General features: G+C 39.9%; 1 protein-coding gene across 4 annotated transcripts; it reads left to right on the plus strand.

Moving 5' to 3' along the window:
• Positions 1 to 5,283: 5,283 nt before the first annotated feature.
• On the plus strand, positions 5,284 to 22,313 carry PRRG4 (proline rich and Gla domain 4). Of its 4 annotated transcripts, none has more exons than XM_032641748.1 (6): positions 5,284 to 5,789; positions 6,180 to 6,292; positions 12,265 to 12,428; positions 13,822 to 13,870; positions 14,872 to 15,004; positions 18,816 to 22,313. In XM_032641748.1, exons 2-6 carry the CDS (start codon positions 6,190 to 6,192, stop codon positions 19,048 to 19,050), a joined length of 684 nt encoding a protein of 227 aa, XP_032497639.1. In that variant the 5' UTR covers positions 5,284 to 5,789; positions 6,180 to 6,189; the 3' UTR covers positions 19,051 to 22,313. The 4 variants fall into 4 exon arrangements, with proteins under 4 accessions (XP_032497639.1, XP_032497640.1, XP_032497641.1 ...); XM_032641749.1 differs by having other exon boundaries at positions 5,350 to 5,487; XM_032641750.1 differs by having other exon boundaries at positions 5,402 to 5,521.
• The last annotated feature ends 321 nt before the right edge of the window (positions 22,314 to 22,634 follow it).

A 22,634-nucleotide genomic window follows, 5' to 3' on the forward strand; every position in this document is an offset into this window, starting at 1 on the left:
ACAATGGAACATATAAACAAAAATAGAATAGAACAGGGCTTCCCTGGTGGCGCAGTGATTGAGAGTCCGCCTGCCGGTGCGGGGGACACGGGTTCGTGCCCCGGTCCGGGAAGATCCCACATGCCGCGGAGCAGCTGGGCCCGTGAGCCATGGCCGCTGAGCCTGCGCGTCCGGAGCCTGTACTCCGCAACAGGAGAGACCGCAACAGCGAGAAGCTCGTGTACTGCAAAAAAAAAAAAAAGAATAGAACAATAAAAACATATGGAGGGCTTCCCTGGTGGCACAGTGATTAAGAATCTGCATGGGACATGGGTTCAAGCCCTGGTCCAGGGAGATCCCACATGCCACAGAGAAACTAAGCCCATGTGCCACAACTAGTGAGCCTGCGCTCTAGAGCCCGCGTACCGCAACTACTGAAGCCCACGTGCCTGGAGCCTATGCTCTGCAACAAGAGAAGCCACCACCATGAGAAGCCCGAGCACCACAACGAAGAGTAGCCCCTGCTCGTTGCAACTAGAGAAAGCCCACGCACAGCAACAAAGATGCAACCCAGCCAAAAATAAATAAATAAAATTTATTTTTAAAAATATGGCAATAAAAACTAATAAATTATTTTTTAATTTTTTAAATTGAAATATAATTGACATACAACAATTAGTTTCAGGTATACAACATAATGATTCAATATTTGTATATACTGTTGTGAAATGATTACCATTATAAGTCTAGTTAACATCCATCACCATACATATTTACAGAAAAATTTTTTTTCCTTATGATGAAGACTTTTAAGATCTACTCAGCAATTTTCAAATTTGCAATACAGTATTATTAACTATAGTCACCATGCTGTACGTTACATCCCCATGACTTATTTATTTTAGAACTGGAAGTTTGCACCTTTTGACCCCCTTCACCCATTTCACCTACTCCCTACCCACTACCTCTGGCAACCACCAATCTGTTCCCTGTATCTATGAGCTTAGGTTTCTGTTTGTTTGTTAATTTGTTTGTTGAAAACTAATAAATTCTTTCTTTTTCTTTCTTTCTTTCTTTCTTTCTCTATCTTTGGTTACATTGCGTCTTCGTTTCTGTGTGTGGGCTTTCTCTAGTTGTGGTGAACAGGGGCTACTCTTCGTTTTGTGGTGCTCAGCCTTCTCATTGCAGTGGCTTCTCTTATTGCAGAGCATGGGCTCTAGGCACGCGGGCTTCAGTAGTTGTGGCACATGGGCTTAAGTAGTTGTGGTTTGTGGGCTCTAGAGCACAGGCTCAGTAGTTGTGGCACACGGGCTTAGTTTCTCCGCGGCATGTGGGATCTTCCTGGCCCAGGGCTCGAACCTGTGTCCCCTGCATTGGCAGGTGGATTCTTTTTTTTTTTTTTTTTTTTTTTTTTTTTTATTTATTTTTTTTTTTTATTTTTTTTTTTGGCAGGTGGATTCTTAACTACTGCGCCACCAGGGAAGCTCAATAAATTCGAAATAATTTAATTCATCCAATGTATATTGTGTCCAACACTATACAGATAATCTCATGGTAGGCACAACATGTATCTCAAAAGAAAGAGAAAACATTATTCTCCTTAGAGAAGAAAGACAGATCAATGTGCCCCATATTTTAAAATTCTAAATTCTGAGGATACAAGAGAAAATGAAAAAAATATTGAGGCAGTTGGAGAGCCAAAACAGGGAAAATGGTAGTAGAAATACCAAAAAAATAGATATAAATTCAATATAAATCCAAGAAAAAGCAAAGTTGGAAAGAAATAAAATAGGAGCCCCAATAATAGGAAAACGATTCTGCAGCAATGTCTCCTGATAACACAAGAATGAAAAGTGTAAATCAAGTTATCAGAGAAGCCAAAGAAAGTAAATTTAAAAATGTTTTACTATCTCTTTTGCCACATAGAAAATTATATTAACTTCCCATTTTGTACAATTAAGGGTGAACAAATAATAAAATAGGTAATTTGTGTATATAAATTCCAAATTTTATATTTTGATATAATGACTTCATTTGAAATAACATAAATTATATAAAAGCAAATAATCCGAAACTATCCAGACAGGAAAGAATAAATTAGAAAATTACTTTATACTTTCATGATTAAGAATGGTCAAAGACCCATAAAATTTTAGCATAAGAAGGAGTCTTTCTTTTTTTTTTTTTTTAATATTTATTTACTTTTGGCTACGTTGCGCATGCAGGGCATGCGGGATCTTTCCTTGCAGCGCACAGGCTTAGTTGCTCTGCAGCATGTGGGATCCTAGTTCCCTGACCAGGGATTGAACCCGCATTCCCTGCATTGGAAGACAGACTCTTAACCACTGGACCACCAGGGAAGTCCCAAGAAGGTGTCTTAGAGTTCATTCACACCAAACCCTCAATGTCTCAGAAGAGGCAGAGAGAGTGATGAGAAGTGATTTGTTCAAAGCTAGAGAGAAGCAGACTTAGGACTAGAACTTATTCCTTCTTTCATTCACTTAGCGGTCAGGAAATCCTGCCATGTGCCCGACAAGGTACGAAAATTGGTGAACTTTGTTCCTGGCTCTCAATTTGCTGTCAGAGTGGCAGTGTTGAGGGTGGGTAAAAGAGACCCATAAACTCTACTAAAGCCATTAGTGTACATCAGTAAAATAAACAGTGCTTTAAAACCCACATTTTATATGTCAAAACTCAGTCATTGAGAACTCTCATTTTGAGAGCTTCAAACCAGGGTGGTACATAAAATAACAAAGGAGAATCCTTCACCAAAGAAGGATAAATAGGATCCTAGGTTGTAGATTTCCTAACAGGTCTTCCATACAATGTATGTCTTTAATCAGTACCAGCAACATCAGCACTCCGTTATTACCCTTCTTTGATGCAGAATAAATGAATGATTCTCTTTCTAAAAAATATTTATTTATATATTTGGCCGTACTGGGTCTTGGTTGTGGCACACGGGCTTTTAGTTTCGGCGTGCAGGATCTAGTTCCCAGACCAGGGATCGAACTCGGGTTCCCTGCATTTGGAGTGTAGAGTCTTAACCACTGGACCACCAGGGAAGTCCCTGAATGATTCTTAAACACTGTCAGCTGTGTAGCTAAAAATTCATGATTTGTCTAAACTCTCTTTTCAGACATTGTGCATGAAAGTATGGTTTTGCAATTGATGCCAAATAAACTTGTGTATGAAAAACAACAACTGTTTACTTAGCACATTATTACCTGAGCTTGGGTTTACAAAAAAGAGGCCAAAAAAAAATTGTGTGGCAATCCGAGAGTAAGATTATGATGATAAAATGAGTCCAATGAGTGAAAGAACTAATCATAGCTGTGAAAATGCCAAGGTCTGAACAAAGAGTGAGAGTTTTGTGACCAGCTATGACATAGGTCCTTGTCACAGGCCCCAGAGGGCAGCTCAGAACCACACTGATTCAGGTTCCTATGTGCCCTGTAAGGACTCTAAGGATTACTATTTTTTTTAACATGACATGTAGTTCTCATTACTAACCACAGCATGACATAAAATCAGGTGACCAGGAAACCAGATAACCTCTCACACTGTTTTTTATTTTATTTTGTTATTAACAATCATTGTTCTTAAATGATAAAATTAAATGTGAGCTCTAGCCAAAAGTTCCTTTAGAGGGATTTAAGCAAATGATTAAAATAAAATCTTTAACCCCTCTGCCTATTTGTTGAATCTGAAAATACTTGCATAGAGACATAGAATCAGCCTTGAACAGGAGTCTTTCATTTTCCACCTACTGATTTTACGGGGATAAGTTAAAACACCAAACAACCAATGTTGAAATGTCAAGGCTAAAATGTCACAGAAACATAAGTTCAGTAAAGTAGCATCTTCTGTTCTGAGTAGTCTGATGACACAGTTAACGCTGTGCCTTTAAGGATGTGGATGTGACCTTAACATCGCGGAGCTTCATGGCTGCAACCTTAACATTTCCTGTCACAGTCTTTGAGTCAATCCTCATGCCCACACAATAGAGTGAGTTTCCATTTCATTCTTGAGTTCACACAGGTAAGTGGGTGGGTATGTGCTCAAACTCAGGGATGCATTACCATACTAATCCAAGTCTATTAATCTCATTGCTCTGATTTTTTTTTCTTTCTTTTGAAATTAAATAATTCTTTACCTCCTGCCCTCCACGGCTTGGTAATAACTCAAAGAAGCACTGGAAAGAGTCAAGAGCTGGGCTACTACTTGACCAATGACTCTCCAAGATCCTTTACTTCTTCATGCTTCAGTATCCTTTGTAAAATGAGATTCATAATATCCGGCCCAATTCTACAGATGGCCAGAATAAAAGCATTTAAAATGTTTTGGGAGAAAAGCATAAGAATACTGTGACTTTAAAAAAGCAAATGATACAAAATAAGAAGATGAATGCAGCAAATAAATAACAGAAGAAATTGACAATCTTGAACAATGTCATTACTGACTAGTCTCTTCTCTCTTTGCTACCTGATCTCAAAATATCTTGCAGCTCCATAGTGGCTGAAGTTTGTGTTCATACTGCCAAATGCTATAAGTCATTATAGGTGGTGGACCCCAAAGAGCTTTTACTTATGTGAATTCTATCTAATGGTATTTATCATATTACCTGTTAAACTGAGAAGTTTTCAAAATATTATTTCAAATCAAGACAACAAAGTGTACTTAGTTTTTGTTGTCTTCCTGCCTAGGCTCAAAGAAAAGCTCAAGATTTCAGATGACTGCTTGTTTGAAAAAATGATGTTATAGCTATCCTGCCAGGTATGACTAAAGATAGCGAATAACAGTACAGAAAGCACTAAGAACAAGCAAATTTTATTAATCTCTTTGAATCTCTATAAAAATGTACATGTTGATACTTAAACCTACTACCATAGAAAATACTGGAAAACACAATACACATGCAGGCGCCCTGTTAGCTGAGTGATGACATCATTACACGTCAAACAGCCTCTGGAAATTTCCGCTGTATATTCATTTAGAGAATGAGAGTGAAAAAGACAAATCATGTCTTTGTACCATAAAGGAAATCATTTTGACCTCGGAGACCCCTTGAAAGGATCTTGGAGATGACCCAGACCTGGGGGATCACGATTTGAGAACCAACGTAATCGATTAATTTTTAAGGTCACTTCCCAGTTCATAGTACTTCTCCGATGAATGTTTTGCTCTCCTTCGCGGACCACCCTTTGAGACCTAAGGTCTCAAGACAGAGCCCCTAGCCTAGTGGAACCCAAAGCGAAAAGCCCCGGACGCTCCGGGGGGCGCTCTGCTTAGCTACTGGGAGTCGAACACGCTCCCCTGAGTCGGCGGAGGACGCGGGATCTAGAAACCAGTCCCAAACCTGCCCCCCGCGCGCCAAGGCGGGGCCAGAACTGGCTGCGGGCGGCCGGGCTAGCCCAGGGCTCAGGGCAGAAGTGGTGGCGGCGACGGCGACAGCTACAGCGAGTGACGGCTCCCCGGAGACGCCGGCCAACTGCCCGCCCGCCGCAGGTGAGCCGGTCCCCGGGAGGAGGAGCGCTGCCAGGTACTCCCAAGGAGCTGCTTCCTCCTTTTCCCACAGCTCCGCGGCCTCCCGGGATCAAGGCTGGGCCTGCGCCGCGCGTCCCCGTGCCGGCCAGGGCGGCGCTCCGCGGACCCCAGGCGCATCCTCGAGCGTGCGGGCCACTGCGGCCCTACGGAGAGCAAGGCGAGGGTTTTGGGGGCGCCGAGACGGAGGGTCTGGCGGCCGCAGGGACTACCCAAGCACGGGGCTCCGGCCCGGGAGCTGCTGGAACATGCGCCCGGAGCTGCAGGTGAGGGGCCCGGCGGCTCGGCCCCGACGGGGAATGGGCGACTCGGAGGGGCCCACCTCGGCGGACCGGGCTCGATTCCAACGGAAAGCAGAGGGCGGCCGCGGCGATAGGTGCCCGCTCTGCCGTCTGCAGAGTCAGGAGGGTGGGGTGGGGTGGGGAGGCGAGGGGTAGGGCGGAGGCGGCATTTGTCCCCGGGCATGCTCTCGGGGCCGCTTTCCGGGCGCGGGTCGGACGCCGGCGACCGAAACCGCGTGCGGGGCGCAGTCGCGCGGTGGCTTTGAGCACAACAGGTAGGTGACTCAGTTCCCCCAGGAACTCAAAGTGCTGAGCCGGGGCCTTTTTTGACGTGGTTTTTGTTGGTTATTTTGTTTGTTTCGGTTTGTTTGACAGTTGCCAGACTATGTTTACACTCCTGGTGCTACTCAGCCAACTGCGCATACTTACCTTCGCGTTCCCTCATCTCACAAGAAGTCCAGAGGAGTCGAGGCATGCGGGAGAAGAAGGTAAGCCTGGCTTCCGGCTCCAGGAAAATCCTCTTGGAAACCCGACTCGGATTATAGAGCTCAAACCAGAAAGTGCAGTCTTTGAAACCAAATGCCCCCGTCAATCATAGAAGCACTAAAATGTCCTTTAATTTGTGGTTTATTTGGTAATGTTGTGGTTTGTTATGTTAAGTGCAATTTTTACACATTCATTTCTGTGAGTTACTTTTGCTAAGTATATATTTAAGACCAGGTTGGTGGTTAACTGAATGGAAAACCTATTTCAACTTCTGAAAATCAGTGAGTGCCATTTTTCTAGATGAAGCTATGTGGTAATTATAATGAGCATAATTCTTCCAGTTCTTCCTGGAAAGATGGACAGGGAGACCAGGATTTAATCCGGATGTGTTAGGAGACTCTGGGCAAGTTACTTAACCCCTTTCAGCTTGTAAAATGATGGGGGATGGGGAGTGGAATGATCTCTGAGGTCCTTTTTAACTTTTAAATGCCTGGTTATCTGGGTAAAGTCAGAAGGTATGAGAAGATTAGGTTTGGGGCTTGCTAACCTAGAATTCCATACCTTGTGGACTCCAAGTCTTAGACTGATTCCTGCCCATATTTTGAAAGCCTAACCAGAAAAAACAGAAAAGGAAAAAAAAAATGGCTTTCATTTCTCCCTGCGTAGTCATTGTGCTTCCCTACCCAGTGCCAGTGCTTTGGATCTACCTCTCCACACATTTCTGTCCCTTATTCATTCTCATCAGATCCTACTCTTGTTTTCTTTTGGGAAGGATCTGTGACACTAATACTCCTGGATGACTTATTAATGATTAATACAGCTTAGTGTCTCAAACCTTCTAGGAGGGGGTGTGTGTGTGTGTGTGTGTTAAGATAGGGCAGTATCTTAACCTGAAGGAATCAAACACTGACGGCAGAATTCTAGGCAATTGGATAGGCTAGCCAGTGGGATGGGGGAGATTTGGAAGGAAATCCTTCTTGGTGCCTCCCAAGTTGCACCATATATGTAAGTCCACTCATACATAAGGTGGATGATCCATGCTCAGCAGGACCAGATGCTGATCTCCAGAATGCTTGGGAGTGTATTCATTCATTCACATGATACAGCATAAAAGACAGTCTCAAGGACATCACAAACTATGGAAGGAATTTAGAGATCGTACTTGAGTGCAGAAGGCTGGAGATAGCTGTGGGAGATGTAAATGAAGAATCCTCTATATTTAAAAAGCTGATTTGTTCAGTAATAACCTCTTTATTAACATATACTATGTGCTGAGCTCTCTGCTAGGCACGGGAGATGTAGAAATGAAAGACTGTAATCCTGACCGGGAGGACTACTTCATCTAGTGGGAGAGGCAGGGTGTAAACTGATAATCTCCATAAACTCTATGACAGAAGTTAAAACAGAGAGTTTCAAGAGCAGAGGAAAGAGTGAGTTAGCAGTAACTCTGTCTCCGGAGAGTTGTATGGCACAGAAGCCAGTGCTCTCTATCTGCAAATGAGATATAATAAATGTAGATATGAAAAGTAATTAGGAAAATAAAGGACCTTCAGCTACATTCTGATAAAGCCCAAAGGTGGGGTTGAAATGACCTAAAAAGAATTTATTTAGAAAGCATGGGGAGACAGGGGAGAGGAGGAAAATGGAATATCTCAGTTGGTGGACTTAAAATAGGGGAATGCACAGGCAACTTCCTAGGATGGTCTAAGACAGGAGACAGAGATGGAAAGACAATCTGAGGCAGATACAAAGGTGCAAAGGCCAGTGCATCCTCCAGCAACGGCCAGAGGGAAAATAGGAACTCTCGCTGGAAGTTCAGGATGCTCCAGGGGCAAGGAAGTTTGCCTCTTTCAATTAAAAGAAAATCCAGGGCTACTTAGAACCCAAATAACAAAGGACAGTATTTCTCCTAAGATCATAAGGGAGGCAGGAAGATGTTTGATAAGGCACTGAAAGTGTAAGGTCAACCATGGACTGAGTCAGAACTTTCACACTCAGGGAAGTGGTAAACAGCAGCCCCTCCTGGAGGGCATGTTTTATACATCAGTGAAGACTTTCGTTGGCATAAATATCATTTCAGGAACAACAAAAATATTCATGACTCGCTTTTTTATTTTCGTTTTAAGTTAAAAGTCCCATTTGGAGGGCAGGGGCATTTTATAACTCAGAAAACTGACTTGAATAGGAGACCGACAATGAGAAATTTGGCACTGCTTTTCTAGCCAATAAAATGTAAAGATCTGGGCGTACCTGAGAAGTAGCAATACAGAGGCAGATTCTAATTCTCCATTCTGAAATTAGATTTCATGTAGTAAGTACAATATAGCTAAGTTAGGCAGGCTCAGAGTTACTTCATTACTGTTTTAATATTTTAAACCTATGCCAAGCTGAGTAACGGACTATACCTCTGAATTGCTTCACCTGGTAGAATTTAGGTCCAAGAGTTCCTTCCCACTACAGGAAAGTCAAGTTCATTCATTTATTTTTGTAAGTAATTTTTTTGGCATCTCTGTGTGTCAACATCCCTTGCTTTAATGGAACTTTCCTTCTAGCTAGGGGAACAGAGTGGTAACAAGTAAGTAAAGCGTACAGAACACCAGATGGTGATAAGTGCTATGAAGAAAAACAAAATATAGTAGGAGATGGGGATTGCCAGAGGTGGGTGAGTGGGGATGGGGTTCAAGGTAACATTGAACAAAATCCTGAAGGAAGTGAGAGAGCAGAGTGAAAGAAGAAAGTTCTATTTAGAGGAAACAGCAAGTTCAAAGGCAGGAGAAAACCAGGCACATTGGAAACCAGTGTAGCTGTAGGGGACAAGGAGAGCCCTTAGAGCAGCAGTCCCCAACCTTTTTTTTTTTTTGCGGTACGCGGGCCTCTCACTGTTGTGGCCTCTCCCGTTGTGGAGCACAGGCTCCGGACGCGCAGGCTCAGCGACAGTGGCTCACGGGCCCAGCCGCTCCACGGCATGTGGGATCTTCCCGGACCGGGGCACGAACCCGTGTCCCCTGCATCGTCAGGCAGACTCTCAACCACTGCGCCACCAGGGAAGCCCGGTCCCCAACCTTTTTGGCACCAGCGACCAGTTCCTTGGAAGACAATTTTTCCACGGATGTTGCGGTGGATGGCTCAGGCAGTAATGCTGGTGATGGGGAGCGATGGGGAGCGGAGCGGCAGGTGAAGCTTCACTCGCTGGCCCGCTGCTCACCTCCTGCTGTGCCTCCCGGATCCTAAGAGGCCTCAGACCGATAGTGGTCCATGGCCCGGGAGTTGGGGACCGCTGCCTTAGAGGGCCATTGCAAGAACCCCAATGAGAGATGATGGAGACTTGGAAAATTTTTCATTCTGTTTCCATTAGGTGGTAGTGTAAAATCTACAAGGAGACAAAGAAGAAGAAAGAACAAAAATATTTTATCACACTGGTCTACCCTTTAGAATATTTCTCAAAACATCTATCACCAATGATCCCATTCTGGCTTCCCCCTTGGTTCAAATAGCTCATATGTGTTATTCCTAACATAGAAATGAATACACTAGAATAGCACTGGCCAATAGAAATAAAATACGAACCACATAAAAAATTATCTAGAGCCATATTTTAAAAAGTAAAAAAAAAGGTGAAATTAATTTTAATAATGTAGTTAATTTAACCTAATATATCCAAAATATTTAACCCAGTATTTCCAAATATAAGCGATAGAAAGCATTGAGATATTTCATATTTTTTTAAACCATGTCTTTGAAGTCCCCTGTGTATTTACACTTACAGCACATCTCAATTCACACTAGCCACATTTCAAGTGGTCAATAGCCATACGTGGCTAGTGGCTACTGTATTGGACAAATCCAGCTCTGTTAAGATTCAGACCTGGGGCTTCCCTGGTGGCGCAGTGGTTGAGAGTCCGCCTGCCGATGCAGGGAACACGGGTTCGTGCCCCGGTCCGGGAAGATCCCACATGTCGCGGAGCGGCTGGGCCCGTGAGCCATGGCCACTGAGCCTGTGCGTCCGGAGCCTGTGCTCCGCAACGGGAGAGGCCCCAACAGTGAGAGGCCCGCGTACCGCAAAAAAAAAAAAAAAAAAAAAAGATTCAGACCTGCTTGGAAAAGTGATTGATTAGTAAGGAAAATATCTTGGCCAAGGTGTGACTGTTCTCAAAGGCTAAGAATAAATGGCCAACCTGAGGTCACTCTCAAATTAGTATTAGTCTTCCAGACCATGCACTGTCGTCAGTCTTTTTTTTTTTTTTTATGCGTTACGCGGGCCTCTCACTGTTGTGGCCTCTCCCGTTGCGGAGGACAGGCTCCGGACGCGCAGGCTCAGCGGCCATGGCTCACGGGCCCAGCCGCTCCGCGGCATGTGGGATCTTCCCAGACCGGGGCACGAACCCGTGTCCCCTGCATCGGCAGGCGGACTCTCAACCACTGCGCCACCAGGGAAGCCCCCGTCAGTCTTTTTTTTTGGCTGCATTGGGTCTTATTTTTGGCTGCACGCAGGCTTTCTCTAGTTGCAGTGAGCAGGGGCTACTCTTCATTTTGGTGTGCAGGATTCTCATTGCAGTGGTTTCTCTTGTTGCACAGCCTGGGCTCTAGACGTGTGGGCTTTCGTAGTTGTGGTGCGTGGGCTCAGTAGTTTTGGCTCGTGGGCTCTAGAACACAGGCTCTGTAGTTGTGGCACAGGCTTAGTTGCACTGTGGCACGTGGGATCTTCCCAGACCAGGGATCAAACCCATGTCCCCTGAATTGGCAGGCGGATTCTTAACCACTGCGCCACCAGGGAAGTCCCTGTCGTCAGTCTTGATCCATCTTTCAGTTGCCCACTTTAATATATTCTTCCTTTAGTAATGGTTAGCAGTGAGAAATACCAAGACTTTTAAATTCTTATAAGCAGTTGGGGTAGTTCTCAGAGAGTTTCTGAATTCCAGTCTCAGTAATATGATCTGGAGCAAGATCACTTCAGCTTTGTGTGACACCAGAACGAGTTTGAAGTTTTCAGGTTTTGAAAATACTGCCTTGGTAGGATATTTTGGTTTTTGTGTCAACCTGTGCTTAGCTATGGTGTTTACCATTTACCTTCCCTACATGCACACGTAGACGGAGTCTTATAAAACTCTGTTGACACATGTTTAGGGGCTGAGTGGAGGGAGCTACTCCTTTGGGAGGGACTGAATGGCTTTTAATTAATCTTATAATTAACTTATGATTTTATTAGCTTAGAAGTTTAAAATTTTTTGGTATAAACCTGATAGAACAATTTTAATATAAATGTATGAATTTATAATTTTAAAACATAAAGAGATCTTAGTTATTATTTAGTTCATATTCCCATTTTCCAAATGAGGAAATGGCAACCCAGGGACTTCCCTGGAGGTCCAGTGGTTAAGACTCCGTACTCCCAGTGCAGGGGGCATGGGTTCAATCCCTGGTCAGGGAATTAAGATCCCACATGCCACACAGTGCAGCCACAAAAAAAAAAAAAAAAAAAAGTGTTTCAGGAAATGGCAACCCAGAGCGATAAGTGACTTATCCCAGGATATAGCTGATAGCTAAGCCAAATCAAAAAGAAGAGTCTGTCTTCTAACTCTTAGTCCAGTACTCTGTCCATTACACCAGACTAATTTTTCTCAGTCAAGATAATAGGAAACCAACACTTTAGAAATAGAATAGTCTGGCCTGCCATTTATTGGAAAAATAATTGTCTAGAGGAAAAAGTGATACTCAAATAATTTTTATTTATGCTGATAATTTCGGACATAATCTACTCAAGTATGTTCTGGAATTTTGTTAGTATCTGTACTTCATAGTTAGCAGGAATTATTTTTACTGATGATATTTCTTTTTGTCAGATTTTAAAACCACACAAGAAAGTTTGATATAATTTAACCAGATCAAAAGAACTATATGCTTTTACCGTAATTAAAACAGGAATTTTCTGCCTTATTTTTTATCGGTGTTTGAAATCTTTCTATTTTTTTGCTAGTCTTTACATCAAAAGAAGAAGCAAACTTGTTCATACGTAGACACCTCCTATATAATAGATTTGATTTGGAGCTCTTCACTTCCAGTGACCTAGAAAGAGAATGCAGAGAAGAACTTTGTAATTATGAGGAAGCCAGAGAAATTTTTGTGGATGAAGATAAAACGGTAATTTGGTTGATATGTTAATTGGCTAGACATCTATTAAATTGTACTTAAGAAAGTGGCACTTTCAGTCAGTAGAGATTATGTGCCTTAAATAAAATTCAGATTGCATACCTGTTATCTCTTTCTACTTTCTTATATTATAATTAGCCCATTTAGACTTGGCTTTATACTTAACTGGGCTTATAGTAATTATCAAATTATCAATTATGTCGTGATTTTCTGTGTTTAACTTTATGATATTCAAAGACAATAATGAAGCAGAGTGAATTAAACTTCAGGATATTATTTGAGTTAGTTCTCTGACTCAGGCTTCAATCATTCAAGACTCAGAGCAATTTTTTCTATTAGGACTTACCATTTTTGATTACTGTATTTATATTTCAAGTACTTATTGATGACCTACTATGTGCCAAGTGCTCTGCTAGAGACTGAAGATAAGATATATAGTCCCTGCATTCAGGATTTTATTGCTTGGCAATAAACCTTTAGAAGTTCTCCCTTAAAATACAATTAAATCCTATCTGTTAATCCTGAAAAGGTACAAAACAAACAACCAGCACTGTCCCTGTTATAATCTGGCATATTCTTTAAGAATGACAAGTGACCCAGATTTTTCACTTTTGTAGATTAAATAACCCCAGCTCCTTTTCCCCTTCCTCAAGAATCCCATTTTACTCTTTGGTCAATAAGAACCTCTCTAGGTATCCTTTAAATGCAGGTGTTATTGAAACTTAGTTCTTTTTTCTTCCAAAATTGTGCCCAGATTCCATTCCCTGCTATTATCTGCTGCATCTATTAGAGAAGGGAAAGAAAGTCTACTCTGCGTTGTAGTTGTGCCTGTTGAAATTCTATTGTTTTTCACAAACCCGTTTTCTAATTTTATCACGGTTCCTTGAAAATGGCTTCCATTCTCTCAAGTAACACTGAACTTAAACAGTCTCAGAGATGTCTTTCCAAATCAATAAATAACTTTCAATAAAATTTCCTAGGAGACTGAGGGCTCACCTAATGTAGAAAAAAATCAGACTCCTTTTCAAACATGATAATGAGTCCCCTGCTTCAACTTCCACCTCTACTACTTTCATCGACTCTCTAATGCGATAGTGTCCCCTGATGCCTGAGCGAGGGCTCTGGGCAGGTGAAGGGAGACTATCAGCGCACAGTAGTAGAGAGCTAGCACTGGCAATAATCCCCTGACCAATTCCAGGGTTGGAAGAAACAGTGGTGGATGGCAGTACTTTATTAGAGTGAGTCACGCCCTCCAGCATGAATGAACTAGTATCCTACCTGTGGCACATGCCAAGCGTTTACCACCCCTAGTCTAGGTCATTGAGACCAAATGAAATGACAATAAAGAAATTAAATAAACTTGGAAATTTTACCTTTCTCTTAGATGGCATTTTGGCAAGAATATTCAATTAAAGGACCAACCACAGAATCAGGTGAGGCAAGAATTGATGAATTTTCATGTTTTTTCCCACCCTCTATCATAGTACATTTTTAGTTTCATTGTTTGAGTTTGGTTGTTGCACAACATACATACCTTGTAAAGCCACGGAAGATTTCTCAGTTATACACTGGGCTATCTGAGACAGAGAAGGCCACATTCATCTATTTACACACTGAAAATCAAGTTTGGTGAGATAGTAGGGAAATGAGATAATAGGCTTAATGCTATTTTAAACAGTCCAGCTAAGTCAAGACTTGCACAGAATAAAAGTAGTACTCTATTAGTTTCAAATAGTAAACTATTTTAATTTTTTTTTCTTTTTTACCATTACAAGTAAACAGAATACTTACGCTACTAGGTAAATTAGGATTGTTAGGTAGAATTAAGTAACTCCTAGAGAGGGGAGATCCTTTATTTTATCTACATTTATCATCTCTAGCTGCTTTTTAGTCAGGTTTGTTTTGTTTTGTTTGTGTTTGACAGCTCTTTTTTCACTCCCCCTAGGTAGGGCCCCATAGGGAGACTGTATTACATAGCTACACCAGAATTGCTTACTACATTTATCTTAGTAGTTAATACCAAAATGTGTATAGTTGAACAAAGAACATGTTTATCCCACTTAGTGTTGACCTTCATCCATTTAATATAACATTTAAAATAAATGAAGCTAAGGACTTGCCTGGCGGTCCGGTGGTTAAGACTCCACGCTTCCAGTGCAGATGACGCATGTTTGATCCCTGGTTGGGGATCCTGCATGCCACACAGTGTGGTCAAAAACTTAAAAAAATTAAAAATAAATGAAGTCAGAGCTAGGGCTTTTAGGAAGTGTATCTAAATTTTTTCTGGTCATGTTTCTAGCACAGACTTTTAAAAGTAATCAATATTAATTATTAGATGCCTAATAGCATGCTTACACCCAGCATTGAATTTATTGAAGTCATGGGGGTGCTTTTCAGTTGTTATATTCATGTTATTTTAATGATTTATCTTAAGATGCTAACAGAGAGAAAATCGATGTTATGGGCCTTCTGACTGGACTAATTGCTGCTGGAATATTTTTGGTTATTTTTGGATTACTTGGTTACTATCTTTGTATCACTAAGTGTCACAGGCAACGACATCCAGGGTAAGTACCAAATAAAAATATTTAATTTACTATTGTACGTTCTATACTGTCATTTTTAAATGGCTAAAAAAAATGGCTGCCTTTTTTTAAAAATACACTTTTGATTTTGGAATAATTTTAGATACACAGGGAAGTTACAAAGATAGCACAGAGAGTTCCCTTATATCCTTCACGCAGCTCCCTCGTTAACATCTTATGTTACCATAGTACATTTGTAAAACTAACAAACCAACATTGGTACATTACTATTAACTGAGTTCCAGCACATTAGTAAAGCTTCATAAAGGCCATAATTGTTTGCATAATAGAATCTCAACATCCTTATTAGAATAAAAAGTTATTATCTTCTCTATTATCTTATCTGTAAGTAGAGATGAGAAAGTGAAGAATTAACCTTATTCAACAAAAAGTACCACATGCGAAACAGGCTATCGAAATTAATGCTTATATATCCCTATTTACACTTTCAAACTCTATGAAGAAGCTAATGATGGTAACCAGGTGATAAAATGATTATGGAAATAGATAGTGGTGATGGTTGTACAACATTGTGAATATGATTAATACCATTGAATTGTACACTTGAAAATGGTTATAACGACAAATTTTATGTTACACGTATTTTACCATAATAAAAACGTTTTCTTTATTGTTAAGGTAAGAGTTTAGGGCAACAGATATGGAATTAAGATAAATCCACTGGAGGATAAAAGCTGAAGCCATGAGAGTAGGCAAGTTCTCTGAGTGTGATGAAAGGACAGAAGGCAAGTGATGGAGTCTTAAAGGATGCCTACAGTAAGGGTGCGGAGGAGGACATGCCAGCAAAGGGGGCAGAGGACAGGGGCAAAGTATAGTGTAATTCTATCCCCAAGCTGGAATTCCTGAACAACTCCCTGAGGCAGTAATGTGATCGTGGGCAGGGACTAAGGAGATTGTCTGAGACTTCTGTAAATCCTATAAAATTTTGAAAAGTGAGAGAAGATAAGGAAAATTTTGTGCAATTTTTCTTAAGCCACTATGTTTTAAGCTGAGAGGTTTCCCTTACTTAACAGACAGGAAATGAGCAAGTTCTTCCTGTTTTCTAGGGCTTTTGACTAAGATTTTATTCAATATGTCCTTCTCCACAAGCTGCAGCATACCTGGAAACTCAAAGGTTAATGAAGAAATCGGAAAATGTGTCTTTAAAGACTCTCCTTGCCTTTTATCTTTCCTTCTTTTCCACCCCATTTATAGTATTTTCCCCCAAAAAGTCTCTGTATGCCCTCACATTTAATAATTTCCCTCAAGGTCTGTGAGCACAGCCATTGTTCAGTGTCCTCATGCTCGACATTGTCTTCTCTCCTCTTTCCGGTTTTTCTTCATTTTTCTACTTTTCTGCACCACTACACCTTCTTACCTTATGCCTTTTTTCTCTGAAACCTTCTAGCTTCTTTCCTGCATGAGGTTAGAAGCAGAATTCAAAGACACAAGGAATAAAGAGGTGCATTATTATGCATATTTTCTATGTATGTTGTTATAAAATTTTGAAAACCTGGATATCTCTTATTTTAAAAGTTTAGTTATACTTAATGTTAGTACAGTATAATGCTGTACTGTTTACAGGTCATTTTTACATCTACTGTCTCACTTTGATTCTCACAGAAACCCTTTGTAGGGGACATTTCAAACTAGGTTAACCAGACATTCACTTGTGTTAAGGTTAACTTTTAAATACTTAGTAAAGTACCGTTCATCAATTGTCCCAAGAAATTCTTGCAGCAGAGTTATGTGTTCTCTTTCTACATTTTGCAAGTCTGGAAGTGGGGGAAGGGTGAGGACTATTTGAAAAAGAAAAAAGTAAAAAATAAGATCATTGTTAGAATAGTTTGTCTCATTCCTCTGTAAAAACATGCCAAGAAATGGGAAACAAGATCTTTTCATTTCTTAGTCCCTATATTTTACGGAGGAAAATAGGCATAATATAATGCTCTCAGCTTATTTGAGGTGTTCCTGGTGCATACTTTCTGATTTCAATCTTGTAAGAAATCACTGTGGAGACACTTAATGACTTTAATATAATTATACTGTTCCTGTAACTTAAATTTTGAAGGTCAACGTGGAAAAATTCATTTCTTCAAATAAAACATCTGTCTCTCCTGTTTCCTATAAACAAACAAGTAGAACTTTTCGTCACAAGCTAATGAATGTGGCAAGTGACAAGCCTAGCATGAACACATTCCAGGTTTCTGACAGAGGAGGAATTGTGTTGACTCCTCTAAGTAAACTTCTGAGGCTATCAGTCACCTCTCAACTATTGAAGGGCTGATTATCCAGTTGCTAGATTTACACAGACTTTTTTCTTTTTTTCTCTCTGCAATTTTCCTCTCTCCTTCCGTCCAGTTCCAGATCTCATTATAACCTCCAAAGGAAAAGGCATTCTAAGGGGCAAATTGATTGATTCAGTTTGCAAAAGTTTGCAGTATTTTGGGTCTGCTAAGCTGTCTCTTATTGGGAAGAATACTGTAAATATTGACTAGAGGTTGGGGATTACCTTTACATTTTAATTATCTTATTAGTCATAACTATAAGAGGTTAATTTAGGCATAGATGCTTCATAGGCAGCCAACTTCACAGTCTAAACAGATCAATTTACTAATGTCTAAATTTTAATTTGTAATTCACAAGTGAGAAGGGAAAATGTAGTTTCAAAACACCAGACCTGTGTTGCATTTCAAATTTCAATGGCTGGTGGTGTAGGTGACAGAGTTTTGTGAAAACAGTGGCCATATTGAACTAGGCCTTTTTTTTTTTTTAATTAAAAAAATTTTTTTTGTAATTGTTGGACTTAAATCAATGGAGATCAATGGGGAAAAGATAATAATCTGAGAAAGGGAACAATGCAGGTGAAACCACAGAGATAGACCAGAGGATTGATTGCACATACAGAGGAGAGTAAAGAGGCTACCTTGGCAAGAGCAGAGAGCTATAAAATAAAGTGAGGCCAGAATAAGGGAGGCTTTGGAAAGGAGGCACAGGAGTTAGAACTTGATTCAGTAGAAAGTAGGCTGCAGGTTAGACTTTTGCGGAGAAGAATGATATGATAGAAGTCCTGTTTAGGAGGGATGGCCCAGGCAGCAGGGATTCAGTGGGGAACAGAGGAGAGAGAGACGGGCATCGCTGTTGTGATTATCTCTGTGGCATCAATTTCCTAGGCTTGGAGTTATGCTGCTTTTCAACAAAGCCTGGATTTGGTTTCACACCATACTTTGAGAAAATTTTAATTCAGGAGCAGGAGAAAAAGGGAATTCACGTGTTTTGAGTCCTTGTTACAGTGTTCCAGACATTGCGTAGATGCTTTACATAAGACATCTTTCTCAATCCACACAAAACATCTCTGTTGAGGTAGCTATTGTTATCCCCATTTTATAGAGGAGGAAAGCTGAGTTAGGTTACCTTGCCTCTGGTCACACAGCTATGAAATGACAAGATCCTGTTTCTTACCCATGACTGACTTCAAAGTTCTTGATCTTTCCATTTTATCAAGATTCTTTCAGAGTTTATGGGTAAAATAAAACTGTTGTTATATTAATAAGTCAGGTTCAGGGGCTTTCCTGGTGGTCTGGTGGTTAGGATTCAGTGCTTTCACTGCCATGGACCGGGTTCAGTTCCTGGTTGGGGAACTGAGATCCCACAAGCCACGCAGCACGGCCAAAAAATTAAAACAATAAAAATAAATTGGGTTCACCTTTATCAAAATGGTTGGATTTTTTAATATTGCCATCTTAACCTAAAAATGCTGCCTTTCCTAGACCTCAATGCTGTCTCTGTTTAGTTCTTCAGCCACCTATGCAAGAAGGGGCAGACACACTCCCTCCATCATTTTCAGAAGACCTGAGGAGGCTGTCTTGTCTCCATTGCCACCTTCAGTGGAGGACACAGGATTACCTTCTTATGAACAGGCAATGGCACTGACCAGAAAACACAGTGTTTCGCCACCACCACCATATCCTGGGCCAGCAAAAGGGTTTAGGGTATTTAAAAAATCTATGTCACTCCCATCTCACTAAGCCCACCTTGTTGTCTTGGTGATATAGGACATTCACATTATTTAAATGGTTTGTTTTCCCTGAACCAAAAAGACATGTCGATTCAGCCCTTTATGACAAACTGCAGAGAGTAAAGGAGGAACAAGCACGTGTACTATGCCACTGGAGATCTGTTAGCATCCTGGACCTGAACTTGATCATCATCAGCTGGATAAGGAACTTTGTATCTTTGCAGTTAAGAAGAGAGCACTTTTTTGTTCCTTTTAATGGTTCAAAAACTCTGTTATGGGTGTCACAGCTACAACTGGGGAACTATCTGTATCCTCTGTACAGAAGAAGTTTGTAGAGTTCTTGTATTGAATACTAAAAAGGTAAGAATTTCTAACTATTAGATTATCCTAAGTCATAATATTTGACCTACTCTTTTTTTAGGATTTCTTTTTGGTTGGAACTACTTCACAGAATTTGGCATTTAAATATAAATTGGTGGCCTTCATATAATCACTTGTTTTTTTATTTTAAATTATTGCATAGCATTCACCATATTTTGCACGTTCCTATTGTGAACTCTTGCGATCAGTCATGTTTTATTATGGGGAGTGGGGTCAATAGTCTTCTTTAAGAAAAACCAAACAAATACTTGCTAGAGAGTTAGTTCTTCAGAGGGAACAGGGTTGCAATGTTACAGATTTGCAAGGGTTGTTATACCACCAAATAAAGATACAGGCCTCAAATCTAGGAGTGACAACTTGATAAGTTGTGCATATTAATGAAGAGTAGACACACCCATTTTCATTGCTACGTTGTCTGTATTGACTGTAACTATTAATCTGGAAAACTTGTTGAATTTTATAAATAATAGTTGGAGAACCTGGAAGAAGTAACTTACTTTTCTGCTATCAAAATAATATTGATTAAAGTTACCAGCAACCCCCTGTATCTCTTAATGTCTAGACACAGAACACCATAGGTAATCATTTTGACCTATATTTTGTATTTTCTTCTAATTGTATATATGACCAGTCTCCCCTTAAGAACATAGTAGAGTATAAGCTATAAATTTCTGGAATGAATGTTTGTGCACAAACTTATTTGAGTGGGTGTGTACGTATATGTGAATTTGTTTCCTCTTTGCAGGAGCTCGAAAAAAAAACATACTCCTGAGAAATAGAAAATTCTGTTCTTTATGTTTTTTGCCAGGCATTGCTTTTTTCCTATTTAAGACCATTTATGAAATCGTATTTTGTTTTATAATTTTCACACAGGTGAGATTAAAACTCACATGCATTTGATAATTCCTTCCAAATTAAATGTTTAGAAAATATAAATCATATTATACTGTGTGTTTGAGTGTATGTCTCTCTTTAAGACAGCATGATCTTAATGCAGATAAAAGAAAGATCTTAATCATTATAGACTGCTAAAGACTTTACCTTTTATATTTTCAGTCTCTTTGGTTGTGTGTTACAAAGAAATCATCTGGCAACATTTAGATATAATTAGGAAGAAGTCTTTTTAAAGCCACCTATGTTACCTATAAAAATTTTACTATTTGTCATACCTTGGCTTACATAAGCACTTTTCCTCATGTAACTTTGCACTTTGCCCTTATTTTAATCCTCTTTAAAAGGTCAGAGGCAAACTCTACTCACTTTAGCAATCACACTGAGGCATAGAAGGATAGCTTGACCAAAATCTAACATGTTGGTGAGAGCTAGGTTTAGAATGAGCAAGCACACTTTCCTAGGCCCGTCTCATATCTATAGAATTACACTGTCTCAAATTATGAAATTATAAAATAGAGACAATTCTAAGTTTGTATGAGAAATGTATAAACATTTGTCATATATACATAAATGTATATAGGTGCATATATTACATATCTGTATATGTATTCTCACACATGTGTTTCTTAGGATGAATAAAAATATAAGATACGGGGGCTTCCCTGGTGGCACAGTGGTTGAGAGTCCGCCTGCCGATGCAGGGGACACGGGTTCTGTGCCCTGGTCCGGGAGGATCCCATGTGCCGCGGAGCAGCTGGGCCCGTGAGCCATGGCCACTGAGCCTGCGCGGCCGGAGCCTGTGCTCCGCAACGGGAGAGGCCACAACAGTGAGAGGCCCGCGTACTGCAAAAAAAACCCAATATATATATAAGATACGATATATCTTTTATTGAATCACAATTTGAAATATTCCATGAACTTGTTTACTCTCATTGACTCACAAGAATCTAACTGCAAATCTAGCTTCAGAGCCTGTGACAACCCCTGTCACCCCAGCAGTAGCCTAGATTTGTCATGTGCCATCATTAAGTGTGAAACTGTTGCTCTGACTTGAACAAATCTAGAATTTATCATTAAGATTATGAAATAACTGGTATTTGTAGAGCATCCAATGTTGAGCTCATAATACTTTAAATATAAAAAAGAAAATGTGATAGAACCATAATCAAATACTTATAATAATTAAAAGGAAAATATCAATATAAAATTATTGACACATATTTCTGTCCCATTCACGCTTTTCTATTCCTTGTATACTTTTGGTGGTGGGTTTTCTAGTTTGATTAATTTGTTTTCTTTGTGCTTCTTCCCTGGGTAACTTACCAGTGTTAACCATTAAATCTATTTTTGACACAAAGCTTTGTAGTTAGGTAAATCAGTTTTCCCCTCTATCACAATCAGGAAATGAATGTAATATGGGTATGAAAAGGGAATAAGCCTAGAAAAAGACAAGTATACATTAATAGGTTATGCCTTCAGTAGGCTAGATAATTCTACACAGAATATTCTCTTTTCAAGATGAAAAAAATCAAAGAGAGCACAAATTATGACTGTGTCAAAGTTTTGCATCTGTTAATATTGTGCCCTCTGAGTGATTATACAGAGCTGGGTGATAATTCTCAGAACAGTTAAAAACTAGAGCAACAGCGTCCTCTGTGTCTGGTTTCCCATTTGCCTGTAAAATTCTAATCATTTTTTCCTATTTCTCAGATAAGTTATGTATGTGTGTACTTTTCCTATATGTGCAAGAGAATTTTTTAGTGAGAAAAAGTTTGTTAGTGCTGTCTAAAAGCTTAATTTCGTATTATTCATTTTGCTTTTGTTCTAACTGAATGTGAAATAAATTAGTTACCAGTTTGATTTGAAATGTTGTATGTGACATTTATACTACTAGAAGAGTGTCTAGAATTTCTGTAATTTTTTTAAAAACTAGATTCTTTTGTAGATCCTGCCTGTGTAGCATTTTGGAACACATATGACATATAATGATGCCTTCAATCTTCTGTATCGTGTGTTTCCTTCAACATTTTTTGTCATTTACAAATGTTTCCCTAACAGTTTAAGAGTTTAAGGCAATTCAGTACAAATTTGTCAGCATTTTCATTATCTGGAAAAAGCAACCCATTTTTGAATGCATATTTTTCCTACAGGTTTGATTATATTTTGGTTTTAACGGATTTGTTATCACAGACACTTTTTATACATGTGAATAAACTTTATGTTAAGTAAATATTTGTTGCTTGTTTCAATTAAACATTCTTCATATAGTGGCGTATAATTATATGAGTTAAATGTGAACAACATGTTGCATGTTTTCAA

Source organism: Phocoena sinus, chromosome 8 (assembly GCF_008692025.1).
Source record: "Phocoena sinus isolate mPhoSin1 chromosome 8, mPhoSin1.pri, whole genome shotgun sequence".
NCBI classification, from domain to species: domain Eukaryota; kingdom Metazoa; phylum Chordata; class Mammalia; order Artiodactyla; family Phocoenidae; genus Phocoena; species Phocoena sinus.